The sequence below is a fragment of the Pseudorasbora parva genome, chromosome 9 (genome assembly GCF_024679245.1).
Source record: "Pseudorasbora parva isolate DD20220531a chromosome 9, ASM2467924v1, whole genome shotgun sequence".
In the NCBI taxonomy this organism is placed as follows: domain Eukaryota; kingdom Metazoa; phylum Chordata; class Actinopteri; order Cypriniformes; family Gobionidae; genus Pseudorasbora; species Pseudorasbora parva.
In genome coordinates this window covers 4,213,738-4,239,088 of record NC_090180.1, presented here as the reverse complement: position 1 = coordinate 4,239,088, position 25,351 = coordinate 4,213,738, and the positions used below count along the sequence as shown (strand labels likewise).

At 37.4% G+C, this 25,351-nt stretch overlaps 2 protein-coding genes across 4 annotated transcripts in view; one reads left to right on the top strand and one right to left on the bottom strand.

Annotated features, from left to right (window-relative positions):
• Positions 1–25,351, top strand: part of si:dkey-154p10.3 (PX domain-containing protein 1) — a 450,183-nt gene that overhangs the window by 313,938 nt on the left and 110,894 nt on the right. The window lies entirely within an intron of this gene.
• The window catches only part of nrbp2a (nuclear receptor binding protein 2a), a 47,399-nt gene that overhangs the window by 2,904 nt on the left and 19,144 nt on the right, over positions 1–25,351 (bottom strand). For 2 of the 3 annotated variants that reach the window (XR_010907798.1, XM_067453512.1), the window contains exons 2-18: positions 24,210–24,242; positions 6,522–6,644; positions 6,247–6,348; positions 6,068–6,157; positions 5,925–5,965; positions 5,198–5,292; positions 5,057–5,080; positions 4,612–4,695; positions 3,141–3,196; positions 2,944–3,039; positions 2,720–2,852; positions 2,439–2,541; positions 2,303–2,353; positions 2,074–2,209; positions 1,623–1,676; positions 1,480–1,543; positions 1,308–1,363 (exon numbers count right to left, since the gene is read on the bottom strand). Coding sequence is in view for 2 of the 3 variants with exons in the window: in XM_067453512.1 (XP_067309613.1) it covers positions 1,308–1,363; positions 1,480–1,543; positions 1,623–1,676; positions 2,074–2,209; positions 2,303–2,353; positions 2,439–2,541; positions 2,720–2,852; positions 2,944–3,039; positions 3,141–3,196; positions 4,612–4,695; positions 5,057–5,080; positions 5,198–5,292; positions 5,925–5,965; positions 6,068–6,157; positions 6,247–6,348; positions 6,522–6,644; positions 24,210–24,242 (1,341 nt within the window). In the remaining variant the exon portion in view is untranslated. The remainder of the gene's footprint in view (positions 1–1,307; positions 1,364–1,479; positions 1,544–1,622; positions 1,677–2,073; positions 2,210–2,302; positions 2,354–2,438; positions 2,542–2,719; positions 2,853–2,943; positions 3,040–3,140; positions 3,197–4,611; positions 4,696–5,056; positions 5,081–5,197; positions 5,293–5,924; positions 5,966–6,067; positions 6,158–6,246; positions 6,349–6,521; positions 6,645–24,209; positions 24,243–25,351) is intronic. The other variant, XM_067453513.1, reaches the window with a different exon arrangement.

Sequence of the window (25,351 nt, the reverse complement as noted above, 5' to 3'; positions counted from 1 at the left end):
TATTTAAGTTCATTTGAAGATTAAGACACAAATATACTTAACAAGAATTAGTTGATGGAGTTTTTCATTTCCAGATGCCTTTGGATTGCACACTAGGGGACTAAAGATGTACTACGTATGTGTTATGTATAAGTATTATGCCACAAGTTTTAATTAAAGGGATAGTCCACCCAAAAATAAAAATTAGCCCATGATTTACTCAAGTCATCCTAGGTGTACATGATATTCTTCTTTCAGACGAATTCAATCCAATCAGAGTTTTATTAAAAAATGTCCTGGCTCTTCCAAGCTTTATAACAGCAGAGAATGACAGTCCAACATTTGAAGCCCCCAAAAAATGTATCCATTCATTATAAAAGTAACACAGCACAGCAAATCGATGGGGTTTTGTAAGAAAAATATCCATATTTAACACTTTATACAGTAAAATATGGAAAAAAGCGTATCTGCCGTAGCATTAGCATTTTGAACTGAGAGAGGCGCTACACTTTCTGCATAAGTTGAATACGGACGGCAGTCCACTGGAAGCTATATATTTTACTTTATAACATGTTAAATATGGATATTTTTCTTACACAACCCCAACGATTCGTTTCAGAAGGCCTTTATTAACCCCTGGAGCCGTGTGAAGCACTTTTATGATGGATGGATGAATTACTTTTTTGGTCTTCAAACTTTTGACAGTCATTCACTGCCATTATAAAGCTTGGAAGAGGCCAGGACATTTTCTAATATAACTTTGATTATATTTGTCTGAAAGAAAAATGTCATATACACCTAGGATGACTTAAGGGTGAGTAAATCATGGGATCATTTTCATTTTTGGGTGGATTATCCCTTTAATTGAAAGTCGTGGCATATTAAAAAATTAGTATTTTTGTCTTGATCCAGTCCAAATATCTAAAAATTCTTACATTTTAAGAAGCATTTACTAGACAAGTAAAAATGTGTGTCTTGTTTTGGGGAAAATTAACAAAAAAATTAAGTGAGTTTTTGCTTAAAATAAGCAAATGAATCTTGTTTTCTGTTTGACTTAAGCAAAAACTTTTGCTTATCTAGTAAATGCTACTTAAAATGTAAGAATTTTTTGATATTTGGACTGGAAACAAGACAAAAATACTAAGTAAGAAAAGCATTTTTTATTTTGATATCCTCTAAAAAGCTAAAAAAAAATCTAGTCTGTGCGTAGTATCATAAACTGCATGATTTTCTATTGTCTACTCGTATCATATCGAGGCAAAAATCTAAGCGAAAGTAGTCCAGCCTTTAGATAAATAATGATTATGGTTAGAAGAAATCATGCTTACCTCACTGATGAAAGCATGATGAACCAACTCACTAGCCAAATCTTTGGGACTGTCAGCTGGGGGGAAAAATGTCATATATTCTCATTTTTGTTTATTCTTTAAAAAAGAAATCTGTTTTTAAAACATTTAAGAAAAAAATGCACAAAGAACACATTTGAATGTGATCACTTACATGGCAAAACATCACAGCTAAGTTGACGGTGAAGCCTGTCATCCATCTTTAAAAAGAGCGAGAGCTACAGAGACAAAAAGGATAGATGAGCACAATATTTACAGTAGCCAAGAAAAACTACAAGCAAAAATACGTTAACTCACATGACTCCTTGTGCCTTCCTCATTTGCTTCCAGATTACAGTGGATCTGGACAACCTTTATGGAAAAAACGAGGGTTTTAAGTGCTTCATAACAAATCTTAAAAGTCTTTAAAAATCCTCCATAAACTAATAGAAAGTAACTAAAGTACTGTTTGTACATGGATGAGATGCACTGAGAACCATTTAAACAAATGTCAGCTTTTTCAAATTGACCCTTGCTCATCATCATTGTCATAACTGGACACACTTCCTATTAGTCAGCCAACATTCGTTGGCTAATATTTAGCTTCAAAAACAAAAACACGGAGTTTAACATTAACTGTAAATCTGTTTTACAGAAACTGTGCAAATGAACTGATTTACTAACATACTCAGACCCTCTAAAGCTTCATATGAGGCTACTTGTGGTTAGTTGCTCCCAACACAGCTTCTAAATTAAATCTTCTTCTAACCTTTCTGGTTTCAGTCTCCTGTGGTTCTGGGGTTGGGGTCTTCACAGTCTCCATCTGTTCCTGCGACAAAGAAAGAGCGCGGGGGATAGGATGTGGCCGATGGGAAGCAAAGTTCATCAGGGGATATATGCCATTTCTGTTCATGCGGAAGAGGAAAAGTTTCAAATCCACAATCATGGAAACAAACACAGTCTAAATCAAAGATCAGCTGATCTTCTCCATGACTCACTTCACATCCTCAAGGAATTTGTCCAGTTCCAAAGGCGAGACGTGGGAATACCTTGAAAACATGAGAAAGATGCCTAAACGTGAGAAACAATTACAGAAGAGAATCAGGAACCTCATAGTTTGTTTGAGAAACCCACTTTAGCTGGACTCCAAGTCGGCCACGATGATTAATCTCTGCCATGATACCATTAGGGTCAAAAGATTTGGTCTTCTCTTCCACACAATTCTCAGGAAGGAGATCTGGAAAAAATAACAAGACTTAAACCAAAGAGGAATGGAAATACAAAAGGAGACAATTTCCTTTCGGATGATTGGGCCATCCATAACGTTTCGGTTATGTCTGAGATGAAAATTAAAGCATTATTACTCTGTGGTGTCAGGAAGGCGTGAACAACACTGTTTTCCATGTTCCACTTACACTGGTTATTGATAAAGCAATGCGCAGCAAGCAGTTTTAAGGAGTGGACCTCAAATAACACTCTGTGGAACAGCAGGTCATGAGCCGTGGGTCTCGACTTGGCTTCTGTGCGTACACAAGACTGGATAAATTCCTGTCAGTGTGAAGAGATGAAGGCATTCGATTAAACAAGAAGAATTAAGCAGAGCTGTTTTAGTTATAAACATGGGCTAAAAGTCTTTTACCCTCATGAGGGGGTCCTCAAGTGACCGTCCAGCATGATCAACGGCCTCTTTGGAAACTGCAGCGTCTCCATTGGCCTGGATTTCCAATACTGCCATCTAAAGGTGAATGTGGAATACGAAATTAAATTCGGTCATACTTCAATGTTGTTTAAGAAAAAATAAGTATTATTTGCTATTTTGGATTGTAATTTTCAGACCTCCAAGGCACAGATACCAAATGAAAATATATCTATGGCATAGTCATCTTCAGCAACTGGAGAAAAAGAAAATAGAGAAATGTTATAAAACCTTTTACATTCAGTGATGTCAAAACTCCTCAGACCACATGTGAAAATAATACTTATATTTAGCATTTTTGTGTATATATTTCTGATCAGGCATAACATTATGACCACCGTCCTAAAATTGCGTTGGCAGCAGATCGTTTAAGTCTTGTAAGTTCAAGTTGCGAGATGGAGCCCCATTCGCAACAAACTGAGATGCTCTGTGTATTCTGACACCTTTCTATCAGAACCAGCATTAACTTCTGGAGCAGTTTGAGCTCCAGTAGCTCGTCTGTTTGATCGGACCACACGGGCCAGCCTTCGCTCCCCACGTGCATCAATGAAATTATAATAATAGTTTGTTACATTTATATAGCGCTTTTCTAGACACTCAAAGTGCTTTACATATTGAAGGGGGAAATCTCCTCAACCACCAGCAATGTGCAACATCCACCTGGATGATGTGACGGCAGCCATATTGCGCCAGAATGCTCACCACACACCAGCTGATTGGTGGAGAGGAGGCCGAGTGATGAAGCCAATCAGTGTATGGGGATGATTAGGAGGCCATGATGGACAGCGGCCAGTGGGCAAATTTGGCCATTCTTAAAGGGATTTTTAATGAACACAGAGAGTCAGGACCTCAGTTTAACGTCTCATCCGAAGGATGAGCCAATGAGCCCTGGCCACCCATGACCCTGTGGCCGGTTCTCCACTCCTCCTTCCTTTGAACACTTTTGATAGATACTGACCACTGCAGACCGGGAACAGCCCACAAGAGCTGCAGTTTTGGAGATGCTCTGACCTCGTCTAGCCATCACAATTTGGCCTTTGTCAACCTACTTCTAACACAACAAATTTGAGGACAAAATGTCCACTTGCTGCCTAATATATCCCACCCACTAACAGGTGCCGAGATGAAGACATCATCAGTGTTATTAACTTTACCTGTCCGAATGTTATGCCTAATCAGTGTATTTTATATATATATATATATATATATATATATATATATATATATATATATATATATATATATATATATATATATATATATATATATACACACCGTATATATATATACATACTATATATATATATATATATATAAAATACACTGATCAGGCATAACATTCGGACAGGTAAAGTTAATAACACTGATGATCTCTTATATATATATATATATATATATATATATATATATATATATATATATATATATATATATATATATATATATATATATATATATATATATATATATATACATACATACACAACTTTTCTTTGTTGGAAAAAAAAAAATCTTAAAACTTTCTGATTATGTTCAGGATTAAAATAGAGGGTCCAATTTTTTTTCCAGACTGTGAAAGGTGTAAAAACAGTAAAGGCAATAGATACTCACTTCCATACTCTGGAGCAAAAAAATGCTGGTTTCGCATTTCATCTCGATGTTGATGTACATTCCCATGAATCGCCTCAGCAAACACTAAGGGAAAAGAATAAATGCACAAAATTATAATCAAACTCTATTTATAACATTATATGAATGGAAGAATTTTTGCCAGTAAAATGCATAGATAAAATCTCTAGCACATGGGCTAGAGTCCAACATAAATACTCTGAAGGGGCATGTGGGTCTTATTTTCTAAATTTATGTCTTAGATTGTCAAAGCTGACAAGAAATGTTACAGTACATTACTTAACTGCCAGGATTTAGGGCCAATATACGCAAAACATTGTTTAAGGAAGGAAGGAAAAGAAGCAGTCTAAGTATGGCCTGTGTTTTCTTTCTGACGAGATAACCACATTCCTGTGCACATGGCACATGGAGCTCGGAGTGGACTTACCATTTACAAACAGCCTGTGCCAAACTGTGAAAGAAAGAAGAGACATAAACGTCTTCTTAGAACAGATATTCTATGTTAGAGATGAGCAAAAGTCAAATAATTTTGAGCTTAAATAAGAGCATTAAAAGACTATGATCAAACCTGAGCCGATCTTTATAAGGCCATTGTGCTGGATAAAGATGGTGTCACAGGTCAGGTTACCGTGGATAATGGGCGGATCACATGAATGTAAGTAACTAAAGAACGAAAGGATGAAACATCAGTAATTGTACCCACAAATCACCCACACTGAAAAAAAAGATAAATACATTTTTCCATACAAATGAACATTTTATACATTATGTATAAAATCATTATTTATTTAAATTTACAATAATAAATTATAACGAGAGAAAAAAGTTTAAATGGCAAAAACATGTTGAATGTATAAACTTTATTTTATTTTAATAAAATTAAAAGTTTACAATTTTTTTAAATAATTCTAATGAAATAAAATTATAAGAGAAGAAACAACTAGTTTAAAAGCTGAAGTGTGCAATTTCTAGCGTCATGAATTGAAAAGATATCAAACTTTGACTCCCCTCATCTGCCATTGGCCAAACAAAGACAGCCCCGCCCCCAAACTTGCCCCATTGGTTAAGTCAGTGTTGCTATGCTGCGATGGTCAAGACGCTCAAACAAACAAACAAAGCAATGTTTTGATAGCCAGCGTTTACACTTTTGCACAAATCAACCGGCATATAGTTGTCTCTGTATATTAAGCTGAGAAAATATTTTTAGTTCACCTGCACACTTCAGTTTTAACAGCAAATTAGCAGAGATAATTAGCAAGATTTTAGGAGAATACAATGATTTTTCAATGTCCAACCTGAGTGCAGAAAGTATCTGAGTGCACCAGCGCTTCCATGCCTGAGACACACAGAAAGATTTTGTCATAATTCTGCCAGCAGGTGGTGTTGTCCTCCAGTTTATGAAGGGTTTTCACTTTCAATGATCGATGAAACGTCTCACCTTCACATTCATAGTTTTGTGGTTTTTCTTAGTCTTCTTCAAAAACTGCTTGAGACTTCCAGAGGACATATATTCAGTGATGAAAATCACCTGTGTGGCACGAAAAGAAAGAAAACTTCTGAATTTAGGGCAAAGTTCACCGAGGCGTTTGTTTTTATCAGGTGTGTTTTATGTCTCACCCTCGCTCTGCTCTCTCTCATGTCCAGCCAGTACTTGTGAAACTTTACGATGTTTGGATGCTCCACCTGCATTAGGTTCTCAAACATCTCTCGGATCCGCTCCTGCATAACACAAAGCACATCAACATTTGGTTTTACATTTCAAGCATTTTGTCTGTCACTGTACGGCCATTCCAGAATGATGACGCTCCAATACAGTAACATTTCACAGATGTTTGTGGTTCAGCATGCCAAGTATCCCACCCAGAATATTGATGTTGGAAAACAGGGCCTACCTCAAAGGACTTGAAAACCTTCTTGTCTGAAAACTGCACTTCGTTCCACACCACCTCCACCCCCTCTTCAGTGTCCATGGCCAAGTATGCACTCTCAATGCCTGGGACATTTCCCTGACTGACCTAAACCAGGGGAAAAAAGGGACAGGGAGAGAGAGGAAACAGTTTTAGTGCTGCCATGTTCATACAAAGTACCAGTGATATCTGCAATATTTACTTAATCTTGCACAACTTTCTACAGTGTTTGCAAATGTGATATTTTTGCATCAAATTCTTGGTATTGTTAGTTCAGGAAATTAGTACTTCTGTGAAAAAGGACACGCCCCCTTCTCCGCCCCCCTGCTCCACAACTCTCGTGCACGTTGTGGTTTGGCCCGCGAAGAGAGAGAATAAAAACACAGACTTTGAGTGGCCTGTAATCTTAGCCCTTTTTTTTTGGTCTTTGTAATGCTGTAAATGAAGCTCACAATACAGAAGAGCTCCCCAAACAATTCAAGTCTCCCCCTTTTTTTTTTTGTTGGACAAAACCAGCTCTTTTATTATCACAACTGTCTAAACGAAAACAAACCGTCCAGTGTTCTCATATTTTGATTTTCTATATTTATAGCCTGAATTTGCTCCCCTCCCGCTGATCATTGAACACAAGCTATGTGTTTTGAAGACAGACACAACATGATCCAGTCACGCTGAGGTGCAGCTGCCCTATAAAGGGCCTTGGATAGATTTAACAGTATCTCAGATTGAAAAGCATGACTACAAATTGATAATATACTGTTTGGTATGCTTTTCCATGTGTCGGGGCATTTAAGGGACAGTAAAATAAGAGTAGAATAGGTGGTGCATGTTGAGGAGTCATAATAATGTTTACACTCTAAAAATGTTTGGGTTGTTTTAACCCAATGTTGGGTCAAATATGGACTAGCCCAGCAATTGGGTTGTTTTAACCCAGTGATTGGGTTGTTTTAATCCTGCGGTTGGGTTAAATATTTGCTCAAGACAACCCAGTCGCTGGTTTAAAACAACCTAATCGCTGGGTTAGTCCATATTTGACCCAGCATTGGGTTGTTTTTTACCCTGAATTTTTTAGAGTGTACTATGCTAAATAGTATCAAGTTGAAATTCAAGCACAAATAATGTGCGCAGAGGCGGACAGTATGGAGTATTTTTACTTCTACTCATGTCAATTTTTAAGTATATACTTTATGAGTGTTTTTCTTTAGAAAACTTTTACTTCACTGCATTCCAAAGCATAATATATAATGTCATACTTTTTACTGCACAACATTTCATAAATAAAATTTGTTGTTTTCTTACTTTAATACTTAATTACACAAAAAAAGTAGTACTTTGAATCATTTTACTTGAGTAAAAGTATACAGTACTACATTTTTAATGTAATTAAGTATTAAATAATATTCAATATGATATGTGTTGCAGTAAAAAGTACAATGTTATGTTTTGCAATGTTGTGACGTAAAAGTTTTCCAAAGAAGAACACTGATAAAGTACATATAGTTGAAAAACAAAATTACTTGGAAAGTAAAAGTACTGTCCGCCTCTGACTAAGCATTGAATGACATTATTCCAAAAAAGTCTCTATCTATGAAGGTTTATCTTAAAAATGACCAGTTTATTTTGGTATTTCAAGCACACTGACTGTCAATCGCCATTGTGCTTTAGGCTCAGTGGTTAAATAGTGACCATTAAAAGGGCCGACTGATAAAAGTTTTATGACACTTTTCCTGATAATGGCAGAGCACAGAACCGCTGGGTTACGCAAGGCAGAGAATCCAAGGACACCAAAAAAACATGTCCAATTACTTTAGGACTTAATTAATTCCCTAGATGCCGCACAAACAGACAAGGAATGTCTTTGAAAACAAATGTTCCAGTTCCTGCGAGCCAGAGAATCCTTCTACCCAGATGGCGACTGAAAATTATGGGCAATCAAAGGCGGCTGACCATGGATAAGTATTGTACCTTAGTTTGCTCCAGTGACGTATATATAATGTTAGTAGGATTTATCAAATTATGGCCTATTAGCCAAGGCACATTTTTAATTGATGTTTAACATGCTATTTGTATACATATGGGTTGTTGACATGAGGTCTACTTAAGCCTGCACTAAAACTATTGCAATGTTTAAGACTGGTACACTAAATCTACAGTGTGAAACATTAAGCGACCAAGTTAAGTAGCACATGGCTCGTATGAGTCAGTTCTTTTAAGGGACTCAAAAACATACAGTGAAACCAGTGTAATCCAATTCACATTGAAGTACTCTTACGAGTTGGTTGTTTGAAACAAAATAAATAAATAACAGTGTGACAAATGTAGTTCAATTGCCAAGAAAATGACTATTATGAACAGATTAAACTTTGTGCCCTTGACTGAACAAATGACTCTTATGAGCCGATTCTTTTAAAGTGAATCAAAACATACAGTGTGACCAGAGTATTCTAGAATTAATGATTCTTAAGAACGTTTTTTTAAGTGAATCAATGAAAAACACATTGAATTTGCGACCAGTGTAATCAGATTGCTGAACTAATATCTGAGCCAGTTCTTTTTATAGTCAATCGAAAATTTAACACAGACAAAAATAAATAAATAGTGGAATGTGTTACGGGAAACCAGTGTTGGGGAAAGTTACTTGGAAAATGCATTACAATATTGTGTCACGCCCTTAAAAAGTAGCTTATTGAGGTACTTAGTTACTTTTTAAGAGAAGTAATGAATTACGTGACTTTAACATGACTTTTGACATGACTTTTGCGTTACTTTTTTCCACCTGGGCTGGGCTTGTTTCATTTTTTATAACAAAAAAGTTATAAAAGTTACAAATGTAAAAAGCCTTTAACACCTACATTTAAATAATAAGCCTCAGGCTGAAGGAAATGCAGATTCACACACATACGCGGAGCTCAAACAAACCTTTCAGCTCTTTCATTCTGGATAACGGAAGTTTAACACTCAAACTTCACCAATAAAAAACAAAAATCGACTGTCATTTTTACTTATGGTTTTACTGAATCATCGACCGTCAGCAGCAAGACATTGGTCAATAAAGTGAGGTTAAATGCATAAAAATATTTAGCATTATTAATTATTGTAGGTTTGCATATATTATTCTGATTCTGCATTTCAAAGTTTTTATTCATTTTGAGGAATACTGAATCTTTTTTTGTGTACAAGTGAAATAAGTACGCTCAGATAGAACTACAACAACCATCATGTTTCCGCACAATGCCTCTGCACTTATGAGTTTCTCAACACGGGGACAAGAGAGCTGTCAGTCAATAAATGGGAAAATTATTAACATGCGTTACTTATTTGGAAAGAGTAACTCTGATATTCTGTTGTAAATTTTAAAAGTAATGCGTTACTTTACTAAAAAACATAATCTGATTATGTAACAAGTTACTTATAATGTGTTACCCCCAACAACTAATATAAACCACTGTCAAAATGTAGTGTTAAGATCTGGCTTTCTGGTCTGTCTTGAGTGAAGTTTATAAAGAATGTTTTGAGAATCAGTCATTGTAAACTTTCAATACCAAATAACAGGGTACACTGTGCCTCAAAAAAACAGCTGATAACATCTCACACAGAAATCCTTTCTGACATGAACCCGCATAACAGCTTTCCCAATGAAAACAAACATTACGATCTTCATTTCCTGCCCTTTCATCGCCTAACCTGCGTCTGTCACTGATCCGTTTCCAGCGCTATTGCCTCTTCCTGCATAATGTATGAAATGTAATAAGTTGTTGTGTAACTACTTTCATCTCTGTGAATGCTCGATTTCCTCTTCTACATCCTTTTAAACATCTCTGAGGATTAACAGAGAGAAAATATGAATGGTTCTGCATGCATACCTGGATGAATCGGAGCTTTATATCCGTGTACAGCATTTCAGAGATATACAATTATCAGCATGAATGGTGCTTCAATTCAGCAAACTAACCCTCAGATGCAAACTGGGCCTCCTAGACAGGACTAAAAACCTTGTGTGGGTACGAAGAAGAGCCTCACTGTATGGGGTGGCTACCTTTTGATGGAGAAAAATGACCCGACGACACATACAGGAGACACTCGTGTCTGTGCTCTGCTGTAATTTTGGAGCAAAATGGGTTGTGTAACACACTTAGCTGGATACATACCCATTCCAGATGTTCCAGATGTGAAAACAAGCAATACTTGTTAGCTAAAGTGCGAGTGTCACTCAAGACCACCAAACAGCCAGAGGGCAGCGTACTTAGGGTCTGGGGGCGGAGATGGACACATTACATGACATGACATGAAACAGATACAAACATGTTGCTCTGCATTCTTGTGGTAAAGCTCTCTCAGAATTGAGGAGTTGCCTAAGATGAGCAGAAATCCTGGTATTCCCATCTGTCATTCATCACCCCATTATTTAAAGCAGGGGTGGGGAACATTGATCCAGAAGGGCCAATCTCTTGCAGAGTTTAGCTCCAACCCTGAAAAAAGCACTCACCTGCCTGTAACTTTACCCTGCGTCCCAATTCGCATACTATCCATCCTAAATAGTGTTCGAAAATAGAATTAGTATGTCCCAAATCATAGTATGTTGAAAAGAGTATGCCAAAGATACCCGGATGGTTTACTATTTCCGGGCAGAATTCGAAGTGTGGATCGATGGGCACACCAACGGCTGATATTGCCCACAACCCACTTCGATTAGAACTACAAACGCGGATAAAAAGCGTTAAAAAACTACAAACATGATGGATGTGCGAGTCCGAGGGTTAAGTAGAGAAGTTTAGATAAATGAGTTTGAGTGGCCAACTATCAATATTTAACCTGACAAAAATATATTTATTCAGTGTTGTTCAGAACTTCAGATTATATTTCACCTGCAGCAGCATTGTCAACATTTTTAATGACACGTTTGGCCATTAACTTTTAAATGCATCATTAAAGGGGGGGTGAAATGCTGTTTCATGCATACTGAGCTTTTTACACCTTTAAAGACTTGGATTCCCATCCTAAACATAGACAAAGTTTCAAAAACTAATGTTGGACGTTTGATGGAGTATTTCTGTGTCAAAAATACTCCTTCCGGTTTCTCACAAGTTTCGGCGAGTTTTTTTTGAGTATGGGTCAACTTGACGTTAATAAGAGCGGAAGGTCCTTGTGTGGCCGTACGGGCTCTTCTCCCGGTAGGGTGCGCGCGCGCGTGACTAGAGCACGCTGTTAATAGTCTCTCAGGTGCAGATCCAGTCGTCCGTGAACACTTATGTGGCGCCGCGCTTCTCTTTATTCCTATGGGTGACGTAGAGCGACTTCAACTCTTCAGCACAGCATTCCGGGAAGGCAGCGCTGCATTTGAACCGATTTGAACGCAGAAATGACGGGAAGCTTCACAACATCGTTTCAGTTGCGTCTCAAAATGGATTTACACGCCACTGCTGTCAGGACTTCACCAAATCATACCAAAGAAGTGTGTTTTTGACGGAGCGGTCCCAGCGATAAAGCTTCGGTCCTGCTTTGGAAGCAGCCGGTGAGTAAAACTGCTTCAAATGTCTCTGCTTTTGGCTACGGACGCATGAGTAAACATCAGTAAACGACACGATCGCGTGCTTCGTCATTCAAATGCGCTAACGGTTACTCCATTGTTGTTCTCTGTATAACGTTACAGTATTCTGACGTGCAAAACCGTTTTGCTTGCTACTTCTAAGGTCTAGTCGCATACAATAGTCCATAAACCGAATCATGTCCTCATACTCTGCGAGTAAACACACAGAAATGTGGAGAGGCCATTAAATACAGTAACTTACATACCACAGAGACGGACGTCCTGCTGTTGCCGTTTCTCCTGTTCAATTTATTTCTCCCTCAGATTTGATTGTGGATCATTATCTGTATTAGCTGAGATAGATGGGTTTCTCCACGCTTGAGGACGTCACCGCTTTGCGCGCTTGTCATTATTTAGCTCCGCCCACACGATACGCCTCCAGGCGCTCGGTTTTTTCCGGAAAGACTCGGTAAAGCCTATATTTCTTTTATAAATATGATAAAACTAAAGACTTTTCGGAGATATGAAGGATGCAATACTACTCTATAGGTACTCAAGATTGACATGAGATTGACTGAAACTAAGTGTTTCACCCCCCCTTTAAATTTAAAATGCAAACACACGAGGAGAGTCTTTGCATTAAAGACCAACAAATGGCAGATCAACGAGCGGGTACATTTCTCTTCGATACGGTAGGAAATTAATCTGAATGTGGAGGATTTGAACTGTGACGAGTCTGACGATGATTGACAGGGCAGATAAACGGTGATGGGATGCACGTAACTGAGCGACAGAGTCCGCTAAAGATGGCGAAGTAGTCCCGAAGCTTGCATACTTTTCTGCTACACACTCAAAAGTATATACTTTTTCTTCACAAAAAGAGTAGATACTTTTAGGACGTAGTATAGGCGAATTGGGACGCAGCATTAGTAATCCTGATGACCTTGATTAGCTTCAGGTGTGTTTGATTGGGGTTGGAGCTAAACTCTGCAAGAAAGTAGCCCTTCTGGATCAACGTTCCCCATCCCCAGGGAAAGCAAGAACTGACAAAAATGTAAAATGTGTACCTTAAAATGCAATGTAAGTCGCTTTGGATAAAAGCGTCTGCCAAATGCATAAATGTAAATGTAAAATGTAAATCCCAGATTTAAAGTGAAAACAAGGCACTGCAGCGTGTTTGATGCTATCGATTTTTGAGCTGACTGAAACTATTTTTAATTGCCTAATTTTTGATGTACACCAAACAGACATTAGCATATTGCATTAGCATAGCATATGTTAAATACATTTAAAAAAATTACTAAACAGTACTATTTAAATATATACATTTGCAAAATATTTCTATTTTAAATAAATACTGTTATTATGAATGTTCAATTCATAAGAATCCTGAGGGAAAAACAGATTCCACAATTAGGAAGCACAACTATTTTCAACATAGACAATACATTAATAATTATGTTTATTGAGCAACAAATCAGCATATTATAATGATTTATGAAGGATCATGTGACACTGAAGACTAGTAATGACCACTGAAAATTGAGCTTTGCCATTAAAGGAATAAATTACATTTAAATTGGAAATACATTGAAATTGTTATTTTAGATTGTAATAATATTTCATAATAGTACTGTTTTACTGTATTTTTGATCAAATAAATGCAGCCTTGGTGAGCATATAAAAGACTTCCTTAAGAACGGTAGACATGTTTAAGCTGAAGTGATTATTAGATCTGATACATAAATAGCAGTTTAACATAGTTTGAGCCCTGTTGTTAATGTTAGAAGAAACCCTGAATAATTCACAGCATTAGCGGATTACTTTCATATGCAAGCTAAAGAGACATTATAACTGAAATAAACCTAACTAACAGACAAATCAAATTGAGTCAAGAAGAGCAGCCCATTTATTACTCAATTAATCGATCCCAATTAACAGGATTTTTCACAGTTTACCAATGTGCAACGTAGAGCTACACGATTAATTGTTAAAAGTTGGCAATCTCAATTCAAACACCCACAGGACCATAAAGGATTAGTTCACTTCAACATGAACATTTCCTGATCATTTACTCACCCCAATCTCATTCAAGATGTTCATGTCTTTCTTTCTTCAGTCGAAAAGAAATTAAGTTAAGTTTTCTGAGGAAAACGTTCCAGGATTTTTTTTCCACATAATGGAGTTCAATGGGGACCAACGGTTGAAGATCAAAATCAATCCAATTTCAGAGGAAGAGCTTCAGAGATTCCCGATTCCTATTCTTGATCCCAGAGGAATAGGATCTGATCTACACTGGTCATTTGTCATTTATATACTTTTTAACCTAAACTGCACGACTTCAGTGTTGTGCTTCTTCGCAAAAGGTTAAAACAAGGAGGTCGGCCAATTTTAAAGTTTGAAGAGAACATGAGATGGAGTTTTTCAGCACTGGGTCAGTACTTCCACCTACATCACATGACCTCTCCAACGTGATAACGTCATACACCGTGAAGAACAACAATTTTAGGTTAAAACTTATATAAATGTTTTTAGAAAATTAGCAATGGTTTGTCTAGATCAGACCCTATTCCTCGTCTGGGAACGGTCAGAGCCTCTGAAGCTTTTCCTCTGAAACTGCATTGATTTGGACTGTTAACCACCATCCACCAAAATCCACCATCATCCCTGTCCCTATAGAACAGAAAACCCTCTTGCCTAAATGACTATCGCCCAGTGGCTCTCACGTCTTTAGTCATGAAGGTCTTTGAGAGACTCATCAAAAACAACATTTGCTCCTCCATCCCTGACACCTTGGACCCTCTTCAGTTCGCCTATCGTCCCAATAGATCAACTGAAGATGCCATCTCTCCTCCCTCACACACATCGACAGCAAGAATGGGAACTATGTAAGACTGCTATTTATTGACTATAGTTCAGCCTTTAACACCATAGTTCCCATTAAGCTAACTAACAAACTCCTGGATCTCGGACTGAACTCTTCTCTCTGTCACTGGATTGAAGATTTCCTCACTGGCAGACCTCAAGTGGTGAGAGTAGGACAGTTCACCTCCACCTCCATCACCGTGAGTGTGGGAGCTCCACAGGGCTGTGTCCTCAGTCCCCTGCTCTACTCTCTCTACACGCATGACTGTTTGTCCACACACAGCTCCACCTCTGTCATCAAGTTTGCAGATGATACTGTTGTCCTGGGCCTCATCTCCAACAACAATGAGACCGCATACTTGGACGAAGTGGAGCAACTGACATCATGGTGCCAAGACAACTGTCTCCTTCTGAATGTGAACAAGACCAGAGAACTGATTGTGGACTTCAGGAAGAGACAGCAACGGTCATATTCCCCTCTCATGATCAGCGGAACATCTCCGAGGACCTGACCTGGACTGCACATATCCAGTCTCAGGTGAAAAAGGCCAGGCAAAGACTGTACCACCTGCGCCAGCTGAGGAAATTCCGGGTCTCACCAGCTATCCTGAAAACTTTCTATTCAGGGGCGATAGAAAGTTTACGGACTCAGTGCATCACAGCGTGGTATGGTAACAGCACCAGTCACGACTGCAAAGCCCTGCAAAGAGTGGTGCGCTTGTCCGAGCGCATCTCAGGGTCAGCTCTCCTGTCTCTGCAGGACATCTACATCAAACGATGCAGAGGTAGAGCTACAAAAATCATCAAGGACATTAATCACCCGGCTAACCCCCACTTCACCCGGCTGCCTTCTGGTAAGCGCTTCCGTAGCCTGATGGCCAAAACTGAGAGACTCAGGAGGAGTTTCTTTCCACAGGCCATCAGACTCCTGAACGCGGTCACTTAACTACATGTGACTTCACCTCACTTCAGTATTAACAAACTCACATACTGATATTGCACTGCACTTTATTCTTGTGTTCCATGTAACTACTCATTATAATGCTGTTTGCACATTACACTCCTGCACTTCTGTTATCAGCGTATTTATTTTTATAGTCTCCAGTTTACTTTATCTCACTTATTTTATTCCACATCTCTTATTTCTTTTACTTGGTTTATTCATAATTCTACATATGTATATATATAGCACCTTATCCTATTCCTATTTTATCCTATCCCTATTTTATAATTTTTTGTGCTTTTTTTGTTAATTGTTATTTGCTGTCCATGGAGCGGACCTGTTTACATTTCACTGCCGGTTGTATTCTGTATAACTGTGTATGTGACAAATAAAACTCTTGAACTTGATCTTGAACTGTTGGTCCCCATTGAAGTCCATTATATGAAGAAATCCTGGAATGTTTTCCTCAAAAAGCATAATTTCTTTTCGACTGAAGAAAGAAAGACATGAACATCTTGGGTGAGATGGGGGTGAATAAAATATCAGGATATTTTCATTCTGACGAACTAATCCTTTAACAAAGGTTAAAAAAAAGAAAAAATAGAAAAAAAGAGGCTGTGAGGTACACACAGTCTTTACAATGGCACGCGCTGTATAAATGTCCTGGATCACGTCATTTTCACAACTCAACTTGGAACTTGGTTTCGTGGAATTTAAAGCAGTTTTCCGGAAAGGCATTTCACAGTCAGAATGTTGTTTAACAAGAGTTCAATCCACTGAATGCACTGCATTCTGTCACTCAAAGCCTCGTTTTCATTCCTGTCAAAAAAGAAATATGGTGCTACCCTGACTAAGGTCTATGGGTCTGAAACAGCAGGTCTTTCCAACCACACAGTATCATTATTTCTGTGTTACAATAATTCAAGTGAGCACAGAAGTATAAGTTTAAGTTCAGATATAAATACTGATGTCTACGGTTGCAAAATCACCTTTTGAAAGCAACTTGATGCTTTAAACATCCACTGTGTGATATTTTCCCCCATCTAGCGGTGTAAAGGTATATGACCATCCAGGGAATAATAGTTTATGTTCCTCTCAATTCTGATTTCGTTTTAACTCCTACGGTGGCTGATTTAGTCCAAGATTAACATGGCAATCCCCCTCTTCACATTCAACACGGTCCCATCGAGTGTTAAAACGCGAAAGGCGAAGCTTGAATTTACGGGTATGTCCCTCTATGGCTAATGTACTTTCAAGATGGAGGGGCAACATGGCGACCAGCATTCGAACCCCTCACCCGTATGTGTTTTCAATGGCATATTATAAACTTACGAGAATGCTTTATTACTTGAAAGAAGTTAATATACATTATATAGGCTCTTGTATATATTAAGTAAATATACAAGTGTTTTTAGCTAAAAATAAACTAAAAAAGTTACACAGTGTAGCTTCGAATACATTTTTTTATCAATTACATCATTACAACAGTAGCTGGTGACAAGTGAATGTTAAAAAAGTACAAGGCACTCAATGAGTGTTTTGAAAAAGTTAAAAAGCCTTTATTTTTTATGGCTTAAACGTTTAAAATTTTTCAAATGTTTAAGCCATGAAAAAATAAAGGCTTTTTAACTTTTTCAAAACACTCATCGAGTGCCTTGGACTACTTCTGCTTCTAAACTTAATTATCCCACACAACCAAAGAGCACCGAGATATTACACCCTGTGCAGCACTTCTTGCATTCCTTGCTGTGATGTTAAAAAAGTACTTGTCCAGAAGAAGAAACCTTTTTGTATTCAGCCTGGTTGTGTAATGAAGGTGTTTTGGGTGCATGTGGTGATATACAGCGGGTAAAATAAGTATTGAACACATCACCATTTCTCTCAGTAAAAGGTGCTATTGACAATTTCACCAGATGTTGGTAACAGCCCATGCAATCCACACATGCAAAGAAAGCAAACCATACATGTCCATAAATTATGTGTAATAATAATACATTGATTTCACAATAATGTCAAATTAAAATTTCATGTCAATAGCACCTTTAGAAATATATTTACTGAGAAAAATGGTGACGTGTTCGATAATAATTTTACCAGCTGTATCACAGATTCATGGAATTGATTTTCCAATGGACCCGGAGGTGTTTTTTAAATCAATTATTTGATAAAATCTGGGAACCCTTTTTGAATTATATAAAAATAATGCCACATGATTTGATCTCATAGAGTTGATCTAACCATTTTACATTTTATCTCACCTTTCCCTTTTTTGTGTGTGTGTGTTTTTCCTTTGTGTCTTGTATGACGTTCGTATGTATTATTGTTATATTTGGGCAAAAAAGCAAAATAACATTTTCCCAAAAATAAATGTATTTGTCATTGAATCATTTCAGAGGTTCCTTCAAAATTGCTGATTAATGAAACAAGTGAAATATTTATGTGTGCGTCATTGAATCATTCATTTTCAAACTGATTTATTAAATAATTCATTTAAATGAATTATATATTTTAAAATAGACTGCAGCGATAAACATTTTGCCAGAACCTCAAGTAAATCACATGTTATTATGTTCTCCTGCTTGTAAATTTAGGTAGACCAGATTCTGGGTCTTAGTGCTAGTTTATGATTAATATTTTGTAATCTTTATATTCTAATGGCTGAACATTGACTCACTTGTGCTGAATTCTAATGTTATTGCGTTATTCAGCCTGAGGGTGCCATAGAATAAGAACCAACGCCTAGAATACCAAATCTTAAAATTGCCGAATAATGTAGTAGAGATTGCCTTGATGTTGTTTTCGAATATTGCAAGTTATGTTAGAGATCCAGTGAGGAAAGTCATGTCTGTTACCAGAACAAACATAAAACAAACACAACAGAACTAAAGATGATTCGCATGAGCACATTTAAAATAAAGGATTTATTCTTTCAATAATGTGATACGCTATTCCACATACACTGTAAAAAACGTAAAACTTAAAATGTCACATTAGAATAATAAATAATGTGTTGTTTCAACTTAAAAATATATGTTTGTGCTCGACTTAAGCATTATTAAGTTTTTTACAGTGTATGAAGAACAGACCTGATGCAGACACACTGAAGCCGACTGATATCGTCTTGGTCTGGAGTGAGGTTTACATGAGGTCATGTGACAATAAGTGGTGTAGCCAGAAATCTGGCCCCATGGCTTTTTAGCCCCTTTCACACTGCGATTCACGGATAATGCGACCCGGCATTTGTTCCCGGGCTGCTAGATTTGGTCCATTCACACTGCCAGCGAAATACCATAATATGTGCGCTTTCACACACAACCCGTAACGGTCCCGGATCGAGTTGACATGTGACATCCGGATGTGATGTATAATGTACGAGTCGAAAAAGATTGGCGCCAAAAAATAAAGAAAGGCAAAACGGAAGTGTTCTCATTTTTATTTTTATTAGCTCATAAACGACCGCATCACGTACCGTTCCACTGAGCTGGCGAACGATCTCAGCTTCAGCACCGATAGTAAGGAGCTCCATGAACTCGACTTGTGTCCAGTTTGCGCACATTTCTGCTTGTTTAATTTTAGTTTATTGTGTGTATGAACACTCTCTGCGTTTAAAACACCGACGAGCTCTTCTGGCACTGCAGGGTTGTATTATTTAAAAAAAAAAAAGCTCTAGGAGTCGCACGATAACTACGTCATCACTAGGTCACATCCGTTGCGGCATTAGTTTTGGCTTTTATTCTCACAGCGCTCGTCCCGGTGTCATGACAAATCCTGTACGCCTGGTTTTAAATGCCTGATCAAAAGTTGTTATACAGGGTTCTGGACAAGCAATTGTTTAAAATTAAACTATGAGTTCATTGCCATACTAAGTACACACATACACATATTGCTATATAATGGGAGCAAAAACATGTTCTGAATTATTTCGACTGATAAGTGCCAATACAAAATCATGACATAGTAATTGATACATTCATTTATAATGTAAATAATAAAGAATAAAAAAAACATATATACATATACATACACAGAACAGGTGCACAAAATAAATAGATTAAATACGAGATATGCTTGTATATATCTTATATACTTATATAAGCACAATAGCTTCAGTTATATAGTACTAGTATATGAAACATATGATTTGTAAGACATTAAAGACACAATTTTTTAAATTTTAACACAATTTAAACAGCAACAATCAAAACGCGATTTTATAAGAATTGTAGGCTCTGAACAGATTACCTATTAAAATTTCTTTCAGCCAATAGAATCGCTCGTGGGGTCCTTGCGGACACAATTTCATAGCGGACAGGATTTGTCATGACACCGGATCGAACCCCGCAATGTTAGGTCCTCGACCCGGGTTCAATCAATTCGGTAATCAATCCCGGGACGTGGTTGCTTTCACACAGAAGGCGACCCGGCAATGTTCCGGGAATATTGCGGGTTCGACGTGCAGCGTAAAAGGGGCTTTAGAGAGCGTGCTGCAGTTACATTTTTACCACAGATTTACATTGAAAATACGTGTGGGCGCTGTAGAGCTAAGGAGGGCTCAGACACCGGCTGCCACTGTAAAAAAAATAAGCTACCTGGTTGCCTTTAAATTTTGAGTTCATTGAAATAATTTTTTTTAGTTAATACAATTAACATCGTTGAGAATCGACAATCTTTATTCAGATATTATACGATTTTGTAAGCATATTGGGTAACTGTATGTTTTATTTGTGATGACGCAGTGAAACATGCCAAATTGTGCTATTTTCATGATTTATCACATTTTTTATGTGGTTCAGATACAATAATATTTTGAGTTTCTATTTATTAAACCAATTTCCTTTATTGTACTCAACTCAAATTTTTAATTTCAATAAACACAAAATTAAGGCAACCAGGTTACTTACTTTTTTAAGTTAAACCAACAATATTTTTTTACAGAATACATGCCAGTCGAATCCATGCTTTTCATTTTAAGATTTCCTGCTCACTTTACGACTTAAAGAGTCTAAAAAATCCGAAAATGTTTTGTTGCAGCATTCTGAATACATTTACAATTTATTATCAATTCAGTGTATATAGAGGTCTATGATGGATGAATATTTTGGTGGGGTTCTGCCCTACCAGCCCATACAGATGAGCCACGACTGCTCTATTGTCTGTTCAGAATTGTGGGAGAATCGTGCTCTCCAATTTTCGACTTTCAATTTATCCAGAATTGTGCAGCTCTAGTGGAACCTTTTTGAAAATCGTACAAGAATGAATTGCGAGCACAGGTTGAAATATGAACAGCAAAAAAATGGAACAAGGCTTATGTTGATACTGGTTTAAAATGACTCTGATTAAACATTTTTCTTCAGGGAATTAGAAATTGTCAAAATTAAAATGAACCACAAGTACAAGATGAGCAACAAAGTAGCTGATCGTCAGGTACGTGACGCTCTGAGCCGAGCATGTTATCAGTTTGACCATTCCTGAGAATCACACACACTTGGCAGTCATTCAGAGGAAGTACTCAACATGATAATCCTACGAGTAAAGTGTCACTCTCATCAAGCTTTCAATGCATCCTCTACCAGCTCAAGCGGTATTGTGCAACTTCTACCAAAGAAAGAGTGCTGACAGAGCCGTCGTATTTACAGCTCCTGCCTCAGGGCGTCCCTCTCCCAAAGCGCTCAACCTTTTATCTTGCGTTCACATGAAATAAAAGAGTTGGCAAAATCAGCAGTAAGTGATGAATACTGCTTCTTTCAGGTAAACAGAACAAAGTAGGTGTGTTTGTGAAGGTAATAAGGCAGGTCTCACACTCTTGGTTAAAGGGATAGTTCTTCCAAAAATTAAAATTAGCCGATGATTTACTCACTCTCAAGATATCCTAGGTATGATATTGACATATGATATTCTTCTTTCAGACGAATAAAATAAAACACTTTACATCTGTAATCTCTAACTGTTGTACACGCGTTCATGAGACACTGGCGTTCCAGTGTATGACCCCCCGGAGTCATGTGGAGCACTTTTATGATGGATAGATGCACTTTTATGATGGATAGATGCACTTTTCTGATGGACAGATGCACTTTTATGAAGGACAAATGCACTTTTCTGATGGACAGATGCAATTTTCTGATGGACAGATGCACTTTTATGAAGGACAGATGCACTTTTATGAAGGACAGATGCACTTTTATGAAGGACAGATGCACTTTTATGATGGACAGATGCACTTATGATGGATGGATGCACTTTTCTGATGGACAGATGCTCTTTTATGATGGATAGATGCTCTTTTATGATGGACAGATGCTCTTATGATGGATAGATGCTCTTTTATGATGGACAGATGCACGTTTATGATGGATAGATGCTCTTTTATGATGGATAGATGCACTTTTATGATGGATAGATGCACTTTTATGATGGATAGATGCACTTTTATGATGGACAGATGCACTTTTATGATGGACAGATGCACTTTTATGATGGATAGATGCTCTTTTATGATGGATAGATGCTCTTATGATGGATAGATGCACTTTTATGATGGACAGATGCACTTTTATGATGGACAGATGCACTTTTATGATGGATAGATGCACTTTTATGATGGACAGATGCTCTTTTATGATGGATAGATGCTCTTTTATGATGGACAGATGCTCTTATGATGGATAGATGCTCTTTTATGATGGACAGATGCACGTTTATGATGGATAGATGCTCTTTTATGATGGATAGATGCACTTTTATGATGGATAGATGCACTTTTATGATGGACAGATGCACTTTTATGATGGACAGATGCACTTTTATGATGGACAGATGCACTTTTATGATGGATAGATGCTCTTTTATGATGGATAGATGCTCTTATGATGGATAGATGCACTTTTATGATGGACAGATGCACTTTTATGATGGACAGATGCACTTTTATGATGGATAGATGCACTTTTATGATGGACAGATGCTCTTTTATGATGGACAGATGCTCTTTTATGATGGACAGATGCACTTTTATGATGGACAGATGCTCTTTTATGATGGACAGATGCTCTTTTATGATGGACAGATGCACTTTTATGATGGACAGATGCACTTTTATGATGGATAGATGCACTTTTATGATGGATAGATGCACTTTTATGATGGATAGATGCACTTTTAGGACGGATGAATGCACTTGTATATGGACTTCAAAACAGAAACAGCCATTCACTGTCATTATAAAGCTTGGATTAATCAGGACATTTTTTAATATAACTCGGTTATAATTATTATTTAATATAACTTTCTATTTTATTCATCTGAAAGAAGAATGTTTCATACACCTAGGATGACTTGAGGATGAGTAAATCATTGGCTAATTTTCTTTTTTGGGGGCGAACTATGCCTTTATATTTGTGCTCAGTTGCCGTTTGTCTGAAAGGACGGTATTGTTCTGTCCACCAGGAGTCAGAAGCCCAAATTTAGGCTAGCGGTTCCTAATGCACCACTTTATTACATAAACCTGAACATTTTAAAAGCTACATCAGGACAAATGCACCAGAGGGTTTGAACATGACTGGCACTTTTGAAGTGAGGATTTGTCACCGTCACCTTGTAGGATTAAAGTCTGCAGCATTAACTGAGAGTTGAGAGCTCTGGCTTTGAACGAGGGGTTAATGGGAAACGCGATCAATGCTGATGGACTTGGAGGATCATAAACAAAGAATGGTGCAATACGTAGCAGACGACATCAGATGCCTTCGTAAAAAGAGAAGTAGAGAGAAAGACAATGAGAGGAACGTAAACAAAGAGCATTATAGAATAAAAGCATGATGGGATGTCCACACAAAACAGTGTTAGGTCACCACAATCACGACTCGTGAATGCCTTGCATTGTGACGCTGGCGATGTGGGAAGCCATGGTGTGAACAGACCGAAAGCTTCATCTCCTTTTCCAGCTGTTCTTTTTCTTCCTCTACTAGCTTTCGCTTTCTTTTGCAAAGATCTGAAAACTGGTATTTATCAGAGCTGTGCCAAGAGAAGAACACCTGCAGCAAAATATACAGCTTTCACCTAACTTTTTGGTTGGTTGAGGAATCAGCCTGAATGCAACAATCACATTTATTAGACACAAATGTGTCTTAAAAACAAATTAAACTCATGCATTAATGCAGCCCTGCTGATAAGTGAACGGAGAACCACATAAAGGTATCCTAGATTATAAGAGTGACACATGAATATGGGAAGCTACATATAGGAGTGTCTTGTCTTTACTTATCTAAAACTATTTTAAATACTATCACACTACTCCTTAAAGAGATAAAAACACATGAAAATTCAGCCGTAATTTACTCACCTTCATGTCATTCCAAACCAGTAAGCCCTTCTTCTGTGGAACATAAAAGAAGATATTTTCAGAAGTTAGTTTTTTTGTCTAAACAATGGAAGTCAGTGGAGTCCAATGTTGTCTGGATCCCAACATTATTCAAAATATCTTCTTTTGTGTTCTACAGAAGAATAAAAATAATGCATTCAGGTTTGGAATGACATGCAAATCATTTTATGAGATTTGGATTACACAAAGATTATGCCATTAAAGGTCTGGGGTGTTATACAATGTCTAATGATAGCAATAGATATTACAATATGAATGAGTACGGTGCTTGTCTTGAAAAACACACAATTAAGCATGTGCACAGTCTCACACAATGGCACAGTAATCCACAAATGGATCAGAAATACCATCTGCTCCATGCCTGTTCTTTAAAAAAACATAATACTTGATGAAATATCAGGGGCAGGTGAGCTGTACATTTAAAAATCACAAATTAATATTTCACAGAATGCACCCGAATTTAAACAACACAGAACGATTTGCTAATATATCATTCAGACTAATTTGTGAATCCGTTCGCTCGATTCACTGAAAAGAACACAAAAAGCTCACAAACCAAAAATGATGGCCTTCAAGCTTGATGAACAGATTTAATTTAGGCTTTTATTCACATATAAACATTGAGCGTCCAATTGCGAGTTTCGTAGCGGTCAGTGGAGGGACAGAAATCTCTCCGATTTCATCACAAAGATCTTCACTTGTGTTGTGAAGATGAACGAAAGTCTTGCAGGTTTGGAAGAACACGAGAGTCAGTATTTTTGGGTGAACTATCCTTTTAACTTTATTACTTTACATTTCCAAGCCTGAAAAACACAATAGGATATTTGCAGGCTTTCCATGACCATGGGAACTGTGTAAATAAATCATTAGAGAATATTAAATAATGACTTTAGCCACTGTTTAACCCTCACCAGTGGAAGTAAAGCTGAAAGCTGGATGGCATTTCAGTTCTTGTATCGGACAGTTCTGGTCTAGTTACTGCTAGTCAGTCACATGAGATTCATTTGGGATCCTTAAGAGCATGAGTGAGCTGAAATACTCAAGCTGTCATCAAAAGCTCATTCTGCAGACTCACACATGACACTAATAAGTTCGAACAACCT